This window comes from Mesoplodon bidens, assembly GCF_964165515.1.
Source record: "Mesoplodon bidens genome assembly, chromosome: 2".
NCBI lineage: Eukaryota > Metazoa > Chordata > Mammalia > Artiodactyla > Ziphiidae > Mesoplodon > Mesoplodon bidens.
Genome location: NC_138177.1, coordinates 161,397,805 through 161,410,153, shown reverse-complemented (window position 1 = coordinate 161,410,153; position 12,349 = coordinate 161,397,805). Strand labels below are relative to the sequence as shown.

The 12,349-nt window shown below is 54.6% G+C and overlaps 2 protein-coding genes across 2 annotated transcripts; one reads left to right on the top strand and one right to left on the bottom strand.

Moving 5' to 3' along the window:
• Positions 1-42: 42 nt before the first annotated feature.
• Positions 43-6,847, bottom strand: LOC308611520 (myotubularin-related protein 9-like). Its single transcript, XM_081223707.1, has 10 exons — positions 6,571-6,847; positions 6,280-6,388; positions 5,961-6,086; positions 5,672-5,845; positions 4,963-5,189; positions 3,361-3,522; positions 2,808-2,949; positions 2,507-2,727; positions 441-592; positions 43-358 (listed from the first exon to the last, which is right to left on the bottom strand). The coding sequence occupies exons 1-10, from the start codon at positions 6,753-6,755 to the stop codon at positions 225-227; spliced, it is 1,632 nt and encodes a 543-aa protein (XP_081079833.1). The 5' UTR covers positions 6,756-6,847; the 3' UTR covers positions 43-224.
• Positions 6,848-10,800: 3,953 nt separating this feature from the next.
• FAM167B (family with sequence similarity 167 member B) lies at positions 10,801-12,310 on the top strand. The gene is made up of 2 exons (XM_081224006.1): positions 10,801-11,232; positions 11,857-12,310. The coding sequence occupies exons 1-2, from the start codon at positions 10,972-10,974 to the stop codon at positions 12,085-12,087; spliced, it is 492 nt and encodes a 163-aa protein (XP_081080132.1). The 5' UTR covers positions 10,801-10,971; the 3' UTR covers positions 12,088-12,310.
• Positions 12,311-12,349: the final 39 nt, after the last annotated feature.

Genomic DNA, 12,349 nt, shown 5'->3' with positions numbered 1-12,349 from the left:
CAGTTTCTTCACTTTCCCTTCTCAGTGACGCCCCAGCAAAGCTCATACCAATCATGGATACCTTTATTACTTGGACCTTCTCCCTACACTTTGGACACTTCAAAGCTGGAACTTCAGTATTATGGGCTAGGCTGGGTTGCAGGCACCGTCATTCAAGGTCCAAAGGTGCTGAGGGGCCTGGAGAAGTTTCAGGAAAATCTCAACCACCAACCAAGGACCAGTACTTAGGGTTGGGGCTCAGAGGCTGAATCTGTTGACTGAGCGCCTTCTGTCTTCTCCCGATCTGTTGCTATTTGCCACACCTTCTCCCATGCTACCTCTGAAGGCTCAGGTGGATGGTTCCAGCGCAGAAACAGGCCTGAGGAAGAGGAGGAGGACAGGTAAGGAAGCTGAGCAGAGGGGAGAACTCCCCCAGGGAGGAGGAGGGAGAGGGGGGTCACCTTGCCACAGTCGCAGGCTCTGGGGCTCCACAGAGGGCCAGATGGCCAAGGGATTGGGGACGTAGAGCGGGTTCCGGAGTTTTCGTTGCTCTTTCGGCTGATTGAGCCCAGACCACAAGGAGTGTGTTCGAGTTCTCACTTCACACAGGCATCTGGAGGGGGTAAGAGAGTGAGCTTCCAGACTCAGCTATGCCCTCTGGGACTCTGGGTGAGGGCCCTGGGTAGTAGGGTGACAGCTCCCCCAGGGCAGTGATACCCTCTCCCGCAGATGTTACTGTGAGTCAGATCCTGAACTGGGCACTACAGTAAAGCAGGAACAAGACAAAGTCCTAGTTCTTAAGGAGTTCTGCTTTGCTTTGAAAGGATCAGGGAAGGCTAATTAAGAGTGTGCCATTTGAGCTGGGTCTAGCAGCAGCAGTTCACCAGGTGTGCAAAAACATGGAAATACTTAGGAGGGGGAACTGCAGGAGCAAAAGCGAGAAAGTGGGAAAGGGCCCAAGGTGAATATTGATAGGTCTAGACTGATGAGTTAAAAAAAAAAAAAAAAAGGATGAAAGTGGAGATAATAAGAGCAGAGAGGAAGCTGTTCCAGTGGTGCATGTGGAAAGGAAAGTCTGGATTAGGGTAGTAGGAGGGGCCTTGGACAGGAAAGGACTAAGCTAAGAAATTCTTAGTAGAGGGACTTCCCTGGTGGTGCAATGGTTAGGACTCCGTGCTCTCAATGCAGGGGGCCCAGGTTCGATCCCTGGTCAGGGAACTAGATCCCACATACATGCCACAACTAAGAGTTCGCATGCCACAACTAAGAAGCCGGCAAGCCGCAACTAAGACCTGGTGCAACCAAATAAATATTTAAAAAAAAAATAAATTCTTAGAAGAAAAGCTAAATATGAAGGATGGGGGAGAGGGAGGTAAAAATAAGTTTCTAACCTGGATGATAAGCAGAGTTAGTGAAAACAACATGGTGGAGAGGAGGCCACTGGGCAACAAAAGATAACTAAATATGAGCTCTATCTTCTTAGGAGTGAACCCTCCCTCCCCTCATCTCAGTCTGATGAGAGAAAGATGGCTAATGGGAGCTCATTGGCAGCATATGCAACAAGCCAACCAAATAATAAAAATAACTACCACTCGGGCTTCCCTGGTGGCGCAGTGATTGAGAGTCTGCCTGCCAATGCAGGGGACGCGGGTTCATGCCCCAGTCCAGGAAGATCCCACATGCTGCGGAGCAGCTAAGCCCGTGAGCCATGGCCGCTGAGCCTGAGCGTCCGGAGCCTACGCTCCGCAGCAGGAGAGGCCACAACAGTGAGAGGCCCGCGTACCGCAAAAAAATTAAAAAATAATAATAATAACTACTACTCTTGTGCCCACTGTGTGCCAGGCACTGTGCTAAGCACTTTCCATGCTTTAACTCAGCTAATCCTCACACATGCCCCCACCCCACCTCTAGGCTATTGTGACTATTATGATCCTTTGCTTGCTACTGATGAAACAGATTCAGGGGTGCTTTTGATGGCCCAGCAGGTGAGTGGTGAAGCCAGAATTTGAGCCCAAACAATTTGACTCAGCATTCAACCTCTATTGCTTCACTAGAATCAACCCTGCAAAGTGGTAGAGAGCCCCAGAAATGATTTTGGCAGCAACTTTCCCCTTCAGTCTTTGTTTTTAAGCTAGGAGTGCACTTGTTCTTTGCTATGGACAGAGTGGGGGGTAGGTCTGAAGGACTGGCCATGGACCCATTTATTTCTGGCTTTGCAGAAGTTAGGGGGAAGGGTGAGCTCTGGAAGTAGGAGAGGAGAGGACACTCCGAGTTTTTCTAAGAGAGAAGCTCGTTTGAAAAGAAAAGATGTCTTTTTGTTTTTTGGCTGCGCCTTGCAGCTTGCAGGATCTTAGTTCCCCAACCAGGTATCGAACCGGGCCCCAGCAGTGAAAGTGCCGAGTCCTAACCACGGTCCACCAGCAAATTCCCGAAGATGTCTTCTAAGAAAGTAGGCTGCCAATGCAGCAGGTACCCGCCCCTGTCTTGTGCCTGCCCTCTGACCCACCTTGACACCCCCTTAGCTCACCTCTCCTTTTCACTGTTGCAGAGGAAGGTGCCGAAAGGGGAGGCATAGGAGTGATCAAACAGCACCAACAGCATCCCCTCCCCAAACTCCAGCGACAGCGGGAACTGGCGGCCCAGCTGCCACACGCAGTCCAGGAAGAGGAGAAAGATGGGTGCCTCGTGCTTGGGGCGGGTGTGGGAGAAGGCCGAGTGAGCACAGCGCAGCTGGAAGGGGTGGCCGGCCTGGGGAGGGGCAGAGCGATGGGCACGAGGAAGTGGAGATTCTGGATGCAGGGCTAGGGCTGGGCTGGGCATCCACTTACCTGGATCCACTCTCGCTCTATCAGTTCCTGGAATCCAGCCATGGTTCGGCTCAGGGGGTCTAGGATGAGTTGGGCCAGTGAAGTCACTAGCAGGGTGCTGTCTGTGCCTTCGGCCCCATGTACCAGGATGCAGGCCCCTTCCCTATGGGCCCAGGGCTTATCAACAGTGGCCTGTCCTTCCCTGCCTGGGGTGGCCAGGCCAGGAATAGAAAGGGCCCATTTGAAACCTGTATTTGCTTACTGAGATGTGGTTTTTTTTTTTTTTTTTTTTTTTTTTTGGGGTATGTGGGCCTCACGCTGTTGTGGCCTCTCCCGTTGCAGAGCACAGGCTCTGGACGCGCAGGCTCAACGGCCATGGCTCACGGGCCCAGCTGCTCCGCGGCATGTGGGATCTTCCCGGACTGGGGCACGAACCCGTGTCCCCTGCATCGGCAGGCGGGCTCTCAACCACTGCGCCACCAGGGAAGCCCTGAGATGTGGTTTTGTGCCCAGACATTGAGAGCCCTGCCCACCCTGCCCTCTTCTCTGTCTTGTAGGGCGGGGGTGGCCTTACCACTCCATGCCCTGGGCTGCTAGGCAGGCTGTGCTTAGTGCCTCCTTCACATGTGACAGCCAGCGGCAGCCATCTAGTCGACTAAGCCAGCGGTCCATGCTCTGCTCCGGGTCCCCACAGGCTTCCATCAGGCGCACGAAGCTCTCCTGTAGGGGCCGCCCCCTGCACAAGTGGGAGTCTGGTCATCCCTTCTCCAGCCCAAGCTCTGGTGAGCATAGCCTAGGAACAAATGCTCCAGACCAGTGAGGGAGACATAGAGCCCTCAGAGGAGCCCATCTGACAAGAGGGACACAGGGCCCTTTGGAGAGCCCACCTAATCTGATGGAAATGTTTCCCCAATCTTGAGGAGACCCAAGACCCTTTGGGGAGACCTAGTCTGTTGGGGAAGCATAGCAATGCCTGGGGAGGGGGTCACATAGCCCCCTGGAGAAACAGAATGCCCTGGGAAACCCCAATTTGATGAAGGTGTCACAGTACCCTTGATGTACCCTAGTCTGATGGGAGCAACACAGTACCCCCTGGGGAGAACCAGTCCGACAAGAGAAACACGATACTCCTGAGATTCTGGTATCTGCCCCTACTTCCCAGGAACTGTTCTGCTCTAGATCACCAGTAACCTCCTGCCAGAAAATCTAACTGAGACTTTTTCAGGCTTGTTTAAAAGCCTTCAGTGGCTGCCCACTGCCTTTAGGATAAGCTGAGCTCATAATCATGGCATTCAAGACCTTTGCTCTGGCCCCTGTCACCCCTTTAGCCTCTCTACCTCCATCTCTCTTTCCCTGCCTCCACCTCACACTCCTCACTCCCACCTCACTGAAGTGCTTGCAGTTCCAAAAGAGAACAAATGACTAGGCTCCCTGCTCCTGCACACCGGCAGTGCCTTCACCTGTTCTCAGGGAAGCTTCCTTAGGATGACCTATTCTAAGAGAGGGGCGCCTCTTCGGTGCTGCTACTTATCACGCTGAAATCTAATTGCCTATTTACTGCTGATCTTCCAACCGTGTCTGGGCTGCCCACCGTCTCAGCCTCTGTGCTGGGTCAGTGTTGGCCGAATCAATGAATAAACAGAGTTTTATATTCTGGATAGGGGAGCAGTCCACTCTCAAAGCACAAAAGTCCCTCAGGACCTTCTCTTGGTTCTACCAGCACCTGGAGACAGAGGGAGCAGATAATGACCGTGCGGGGCACGGTACAGCCCTCAAGGGCAGGGCTGGGACGTGTGTGTGTGTGTGTGTGTGTGTGTGTGTGTGTGTGTGTGTGTGTGTGTGTGTGTGTGTGTGTGTGTGTGTGTGTGTGTGTGTGTGTGTGTGTGTGTGTGTGTGTGTGTGTGTGTGTGTGTGTGTGTGTGTGTGTGTGTGTGTGTGTGTGTTTTCAGGAACAGAAAGTTCAGTTCAATGTAAAGAAGTGCTTTTTCTACCCAGGCAGAGTTGGGGTGCCTAGAGTGGAATGAGCTCTGTCAGTGGGGACATGCCCACCTGGCAGGATGGCTACCAGGAAACACCTAACAGTCCTGGAAGTTCCTAGAAGACAGCCCTCCCCCTGCCCCCATCCATGAAGAGTCCTGCACGAAAGAACCTAGGAGAGGATGGGAAGACCCCTTACCTCTCCAGGGGCCGGTGCAGCCGTTTCCAGCCCGGGTAGGCGGCCTTGCCCTCGGTGCCGCCGCCAGTCATGCGGGCCTGTTTGGCGGCCTGGGCCGAGCGCGTGTCCACAATGAAGCCCCGGGCCCCCGGGCGAGCCCCCGCCAGCACAGCTCGCAGCAGCTCCTCGTCCTCAGCGCAACGCCGCTTCTGGGGCCCGGTCAGGGGCTGGCTGGAACGTAGCAGCACCTGCGGACAGGGACTCAGCTCGGCAACTGTATCCACTTGGCCCCGGTTCAGGGACTTCGCTCAGGAGATCCCTAGGCCGGGTTTACACACTGGAGCGGGTCTAGAGCTGTATGGGGGCGTGCCGGGGGGGTGTAGCTCAGGAGCCCTGGGGGCGTCGGACCGGGTCTGGGTGGGTTGTGGCCAGAGGGGGGAGGGACCCGCTGGGTAGAACGTGGGCGGGTCATGGGTTGACAAAAGAGGGACAAGGCTTCAGGGGGCCCAGACCAGCCGGAGGTGGGACCAGAGACTGGCGAGACTCGGAAACCAGGGAGAGGGGCGGGGTCAGAATCAATGAAGGCAGGGTTGGGCCGAGTGGGCGGGGCCATAATAGGGCCGGAGCCCGGGCCGCAGCCGGGCAACCAACAGGCCGGCCAGGGCAGAGAAGAGCCAAGAAGGGACGCAGAGGGTCCTATAGGCGGACTCTGGGGAGGGGTGGGGCTCACGGTTCCGCTGGGAGCGTGGTAGTAGCTGAGCACAGGGAAGCGGCCTCCCTGGCGGAAGCGGGCGCTGCGTGCCAGGGCATCGTCGTCCACGGCGCGAGGCACGATCACCGCGCGGGGGTAACTGGGGCACAAGCTGAAGTCCTCGTTCGCCTCGCTCAGCCGCCACGCTCTGGTCTGCGGCACAGGGAGGGGCGAAGACCAGGTCTAGGGCACACAGTGAGTGCCCTGTCCCCGCGCCCCTTCCAGACCCGGCTCTCCCACATCCCCAGGCCCCCACGACCGCGCCGACCTCGCGAGCTATTCGCTTGTAGTAGCGTTCGGGTGGGTGGAAGTGCCAGGCTTCGCCCAATCTCAAGCCCTTGGGACGGTAGAAGAACGGGAAGGAGGTGATGACCGATTCTAGGGAGGACAGCGCCTGGGGAACGAAGGCAAGGGATCTGGGAAAGGTCGGAATCCAGCCCTCCGCTCCGCAGCTCCCGCCTCTCCACGCACTCCAGACCACCCTGCATCCCCTTGCCATTAGCTATGCTCCGGGATAACCCTGGATGCTGAGTCCCCTTGTTACGGGATAGGGTAGCTTAAGTGCCCCTGGTGCTCCCCTGGCGTACCTCAATGGAGCGGGCGATGTCCAGCGTCGCTTCCACGCCCTCTATGTCCAGCTGCAGCACTCGCAGGTCCTTACAGCGCAGCGTGATGGTGCCGGCGTCACCCGCGACCCTGGGGATGGATAAACTTAGGCTTAATGTCCCCTGACCTCTACCAGAGGGGAGGAGAAAGGAGTTTCTTAGGATTGTACGTTATGCAAGGGGGGGCACCAGCTCCAACTACGCTTGCCCTTCCCCCTCTCCCTGCGGAGCCATGCGTTCTCAGACTATGGGGATGTCCCCGCCACGTCTCACCGCTTCTCGATGGAGTCAACACTACGCAACAGCAGCAGCCACAGGTCTGGAGTCGCCTGGGGTCCTGGCGACAGCAGCAGGTGGTGGCCGGTGACGCAAAGCGTGCCGCGCAGCGGGGGCATCTCCGGGCCCCGCAGGAGCTCGGCTTGGGCCTGGCCCGTACGGATCAGCTCCGAGAACTCCATTCCTCCATCGGTGGGCCTGGGACCCGGCAGAAGGACAGACTCTAGGAGCGTCAGGCGGGGTGAGCGCGGGCTCCGAAAGGGACAGGAACTGGCTGGGCAGCAGGCGACGCCGGCAGGACAGCTGTTAAGGAGGCCCCTTGGAGGAAGGGATCGCGCAGTTTCACAGGAATTTCCCCCTCCTATTGCCAGCACTTCTTAGTGAAGACCCCGGGGCTAGAACCTGTTAAGGAAACCTCAATTTCATCATCTGTGAAATGGGGAGAATATTCTTGTTAAAGCCCTTTACCTCCTGCCTGGGTCTCAGGAGGCACTCACATTTTTGTTTTTTTTAACTGTGGGGTGCTGGCACTCTCACCGATTAAAAAAAAATAAAGAAAAATACCGTCTCTTCTCCTGTACCCTGGTGGAAGGGGTGGAAAGGGTGGGTGTGAAACTGGGAACTGTCTGCATCCTCCCCTATATCGGAGGCTGCGTGGGGGAAATCCCTTGGTCCACCTTAAATGCAAGCAGCTGTGTAGCAGGCACCCCTCCCCCACCACAGCTGGAAGTCCCTGCCTGAGGGCGCCCTCTATGGGGGCCACTTCTGGTATAGTTCTGCCCTCAGGAGCTCCATCCCTCATCACTCCATCCTTTGCCCAAACATGAATTGCCTGTACACTAAGCTGGGCCCTACACTGGGTGCTGGGACCCAAGAATGGCTGAGGAAGGTTCTGTTCACAGGGTTTTCAGTCTGGCAAGAGACACACTTAAGCTGGTAAATTACTAGAGTTTAAGCCTATTTGCTGGAGGACCCATCCATCCAAGTATTCTTTTATTTCTTAAACACTGATGCCTACACTGTGTTAAGTGCTGATTACTAAGAAAAATAAGATGTACTCCTGCCTTTAAAGAGCCTTCTGGTCTACTAGGTTCCAGGCTTCTGTGTGTGTGCAAAAGCCTTCCATCAAATAATGAAATCATAGGTGCCCCCCCCCATAATATAACATAAAGTTGGAACTGCTCTATGACGGGAACCAGACATAAAAGAGTATAAATTATAAAATTCCAGTCCAGCAGCATCAGTTGGGATGGGAATTCGTTAGAAATGCAAATTATTGGGCCTTACCCCAAACATACTGAATCTGAAGCTCTGGGAATGGGGCAATCTATTTTAACAAGTTTTCCAGATGATTCTGATCCATGCTAAAGATTGAGAACTGGGACTTCCCTGGAGGCGCAGTGGTTAAGAATCCGCCTGACAACGCAGGGGACACGGGTTCGAGCCCTGGTCCGGGAAGATCCCACATGCTGTGGAGCAACTAAACCCATGTGCCACAACTACTGAGCCTGCGCTCTAGGGCCCTCCAGCCACACCTACTGAGCCCATGTGCCACAACTACTGAAGCCTGTGCGCCTAGAGCCCATGCTCCACAACAGAGAAGCCACCGCAGTGGGAAGCCTGCGCACCGCAACAAAGAGTAGCCCCAGCTCACCGCACTAGAGAAAGCTCGCGTGCAGCAACAAAGACCCAACGCAGCCAAAAATAAATTAATTAATTAATTTTTTAAAAAATTGAGAACCACTAGAAAGTATACAAAAAGGCAAAACTAATCTATGCTGTCAAATTAGGGTAGTATTACTGAAACCAAGTCCCCCTAAAACCAAGATTCCTTACTGAGTTTATGGTTAATCTCTCTATCCAAAACTTTACTCTCTTTTATGTCCCCTCTGACTTCAATCCTGTGCTAAAAGAACACTCATCAACCAGAGTCAGGGACTTCCCTGGTGGTCCAGTGGTTAAGATTCTGTGCTTCCAGGCTTCCCTGGTGGCGCAGTGGTTAAGAATCTGCCTGCCAATTCAGGGGACACAGGTTCGAGCCCTGATCTGGGAAAATGCCACATGCTGCAGAGCAACTAAGCCTGTGCACCACAACTGCTGAGCCTGCACTCTAGAGCCCGCGTACCACAACTACTGAAGCCCGTGTGCCTAGTGCCCATGCTCCACAACAGAGAAGCCACTGCAATGAGAAGCCTGCACACCAAAATAACTAGAGAAAGCCTGTGCGCGCGGCAATGAAGACCCAACACAGCCAAAAATAAAATAAATAGAATAAAAAAAAAAAGACTCCTGGGGCTTCCCTGGTGGCGCAGTGGTTGAGAGTCCGCCTGCCGATGCAGGGGACACGGGTTCGTGCCCCGGTCCGGGAGGATCCCACATGCCGCGGAGTGGCTGGGCCCGTGAGCCATGGCCGCTGGGCCTGCGTGTCCGGAGCCTGTGCTCCGCGACGGGAGAGGCCGCGACAGTGAGAGGCCCGCGTACCGCAAAAAAAAAAAAAAAAAAAAAAAAGACTCCACACTTCCACTGTAGGAAGCACGGGTTCCATCACTGGTAGGGAACTAAAATCCCACATGCCTTGTGGCATGGCCAAAAAAACAAAAACAAACAAACACAGAGTCAGAAGTCTAAAACTGCTGCTGTCAATAACATCATTAATGTACTAGAACTGCTATTCTAGATATCATCATTAACATACAAATTCAAGTTGTTTCTCTAAGACAAGATGAGGTAGGTAACAGCTCATCAGCCCCTAGCTGTGGACCACCTGGCCAGATAATCATAAACCAGAGACATTCTGACTCCTGAAACTACGATTAAGAAATGTCACAGGGGCTTCCCTGGTGGCACAGTGGTTGAGAGTCCACCTGCCGATGCAGGGGACATGGGTTCATGCCCCGGTCCGGGAAGATCCCACATGCCATGGAGCGGCTGGGCCCGTGAGCCATGGCCGCTGGGCCCTGCGCGTCCGGAACCTGTGCTCCGCAATGGGAAAGGCCACAACAGTGAGAGGCCCGTGTACTGCAAAAAAAAAAAAAAAGAAATGTCACAGAAACGATTACAAAATGTCACAGAAACGTCACAGGATGATGGCTAATCTCAGCCTCTTTGTTCTTCCCCTGTTTTTTTGGGGGGGGGGGGGTTGGTCACACCACGCGGCATGCAGAACTTCCCCCACCAGGGATTGAACCTGTGCCTGCTGCAGTGGAAGCGTGGAGTCTTAACCACTGGACCACCAGGGAAGTCCGGTTCTTCCCCTTTTATATTTTTTTACTTTATTTTTTATTTATTAAAAAATTTTTTTTTCTTCCCCTTTTTTAAAAAACCCCAACATTCAAAGACCAAGTTGGAGTGGAGCTGAGGCTTGGCTCTTATTCCCCTGCTTGGCTCCCTGCAATAAACCCTTACTTTGCTGCAAACACCCTGTCAGGGCTTGGCTTTTTGCCCTGCAGGCACATGAGCGAGCCCTATGCTTGGTTACATTACCCTTAGGAGAGTTGTGATAGGCCAGGAGCACAAGAGAGGCTTCCTGGATGATAGTAATACTCCTTTGCTTGATCTAGGTACCACTTACATAAGTGTGTTCAGTTTGGGAGAATTCAGCAAGCCAAGTATTTACGACATGTAAATTTTTCTGTGTGTGTTATATTTCAATACAAAGTTTTAAAAAGGGAAGCGTTGTGGTTGAAGCCCTGGGAGGGGCAGGGAGAGGAAGGTCTAGGAGCCCATCCACAGCTGTGCCCTCACTCTGTGCACAGTCCTTGAGGGATTTCCAAGGGAACCAAAAGTTCCCTAGAATATAGCTTGAAATCATTGATCTGTCCCAACAGAGAGTCAGTGACTTGTCCAAGGTCCCACAGATCTAGCACCAGAACCCAGTTCTCCTGACTCCTGAGCCAGGGATCTGGACCCTATTCCTTTGCTGAAGGGCCAGTGTCATGAGTGAGGACAGGGGGCAGCTTGTCAGCCTCCTATCCCCTCCCCAATCCCTTAACTTGGGTCTTGGGAAGAGGGCCAAGACTCTGGTGTGGATGATGCTTTTCTTATCCTGGAGCAACTTCCTTTCTGGGAACTGGGTGTCTCCTTCTGGGCAAAGACAATAAATTTTATCCAAGGGGCCAGAGGAGCAGGGCTTCTCCTGCCCCCACCCGGACAGGCATCACGTGGCTCCTGGATTAGCAGTGCAGGAAAATCCCAGCCCTTGCACACTCAGCCTCCCATACCCATCTACCTACCCACCCTGACACATTCAAGCCTCCCTGACCCACCTTGAACATTCACCAGTGCACACTCCCTGCACATTTCTTTCACCCTCAGCTTCTGCCATCTCTTCCTGGGTAATATTTCCAGCCTTTCCCTAATCCCAGAGCTGCAGACTTGCCCTGTCCCTCATCCCCAACCATGTCCCTGGAGCCACTGAAATTCCGGGCAGTGGGTGAAGAAGATGAGGAGGATGAAGAAGAAGAGAGCCTGGACTCTGTAAAGGCGCTGACAGCCAAGCTGCAGCTGCAGACACGGCGGCCCTCATATCTGGAGTGGACGGCCCAGGTCCAGAGCCAGGCCTGGCGCAGGGCCCAAGCCAGACCCGAGCCCAGGGGACCTGGGACCATTTGCGGCTTCGACTCAATGGACTCTGCCCTTGAGTGGCTCCGACGGGAGCTGGTGAGTCTGGTGGGGAGGGCAGCCTTGCAGAGGGCCTTGAGGGCAGTCCTTAGGGCCCAAGACACTGGGTATGGGGAGGGGATGAGAATGACCCTGCCTCTAGCAAATGCCCACTCCTGTGGCTTTGTCCCAGGGCTGAGGAGCCAGGAATGGAATTGTCCAGTGTTTTATTCAGGGAGCCTTGCTGAAGAAGGAGTCCATCCAATTTACTGACCGTGTCGTCCTGTGGCTCAGGGGACAGAGTCTGCCCTTGTGGGGCAACCAGTTATAGCTGGGGAAGGCATATGGCCTCCCATACTCTGGGAATTGCTATACCCCAAAGATACAAAGGAGGTACTGACCACGCTGTACAAGAGGCCAGTGTTGAATAGGTGGTTCAATCCAATATGTGCAAATATAAAAATGTCCAGCCTCCAAATTGGAGATTCCATTTAGTGGATCTAGGATTGGGCCCCAGGTACCTGTATTTGTTTAGCTTGGTTTTAGAGCAAGATCTATGAGATGGGATGGATAGAGCTGGGGTGTGAGGGTGTGGGGAGAACATAGCCAGGGCAGAGACCCAGGGTGTTGACCGGGAGGGAAAAATGGGAGGTGCAGCAGGCTCACGCCCCCTCTCGGCCGCAGCGGGAGATGCAGGCACAGGACCAGCAACTGGCAGGGCAGCTGCTTCGGCTGCGGGCCCAGCTGCACCGGCTGAAGGTGGACCAAGTCTGTCACCTGCACCAAGAGCTGCTGAACGAGGCCGAGCTGGAGCTGGAGCTGGAGCCGGGAGCCGGCCTGGCCCTGGCACCGCCACTGCGGCACCTGGGCCTCACGCGCATGAACATCAGCGCTCGGCGCTTCACCCTCTGCTGAGGGGCACCCGCGTGCCTGCCTCGCCGCCTGCTACCCATTCCCCAGCCCACCTGGGAAGAAGGAAAGGAGGGGCGCCCCAGAGGAGCCAGCACCTGGAGAGCGGTGGGGGGAGAGTCCAGGAGATGCTCAGAGCTCTGGGAGCTTAAAGCGCCTGCATCCTGTTGCCCCTGCTGCCCCAGATGGGGGAGGGGGGACGGTGTGGAGGAAGGGGAGGAGTTCACAGACTCCCAGGCTCCTCAATAAATCTCTGCTTCCCATCAAG

Bases quoted from the DNA above. Each gene is read 5' to 3' on its own strand.
- FAM167B (XM_081224006.1), top strand. From the start codon at position 10,972: ATGTCCCTGGAGCCACTGAAATTCCGGGCAGTGGGTGAAGAAGATGAG. The intron at 11,233-11,856 runs GTGAGTCTGGTG...TCTCGGCCGCAG, and splicing joins AGTGGCTCCGACGGGAGCTG to CGGGAGATGCAGGCACAGGA.
- LOC308611520 (XM_081223707.1), bottom strand. From the start codon at position 6,755: ATGGAGTTCTCGGAGCTGATCCGTACGGGCCAGGCCCAAGCCGAGCTC. The intron at 6,389-6,570 runs GTGAGACGTGGC...ATCCATCCCCAG, and splicing joins GTTGACTCCATCGAGAAGCG to GGTCGCGGGTGACGCCGGCA. The intron at 2,950-3,360 runs GTAAGGCCACCC...CTGGGCCCATAG, and splicing joins GCAGCCCAGGGCATGGAGTG to GGAAGGGGCCTGCATCCTGG.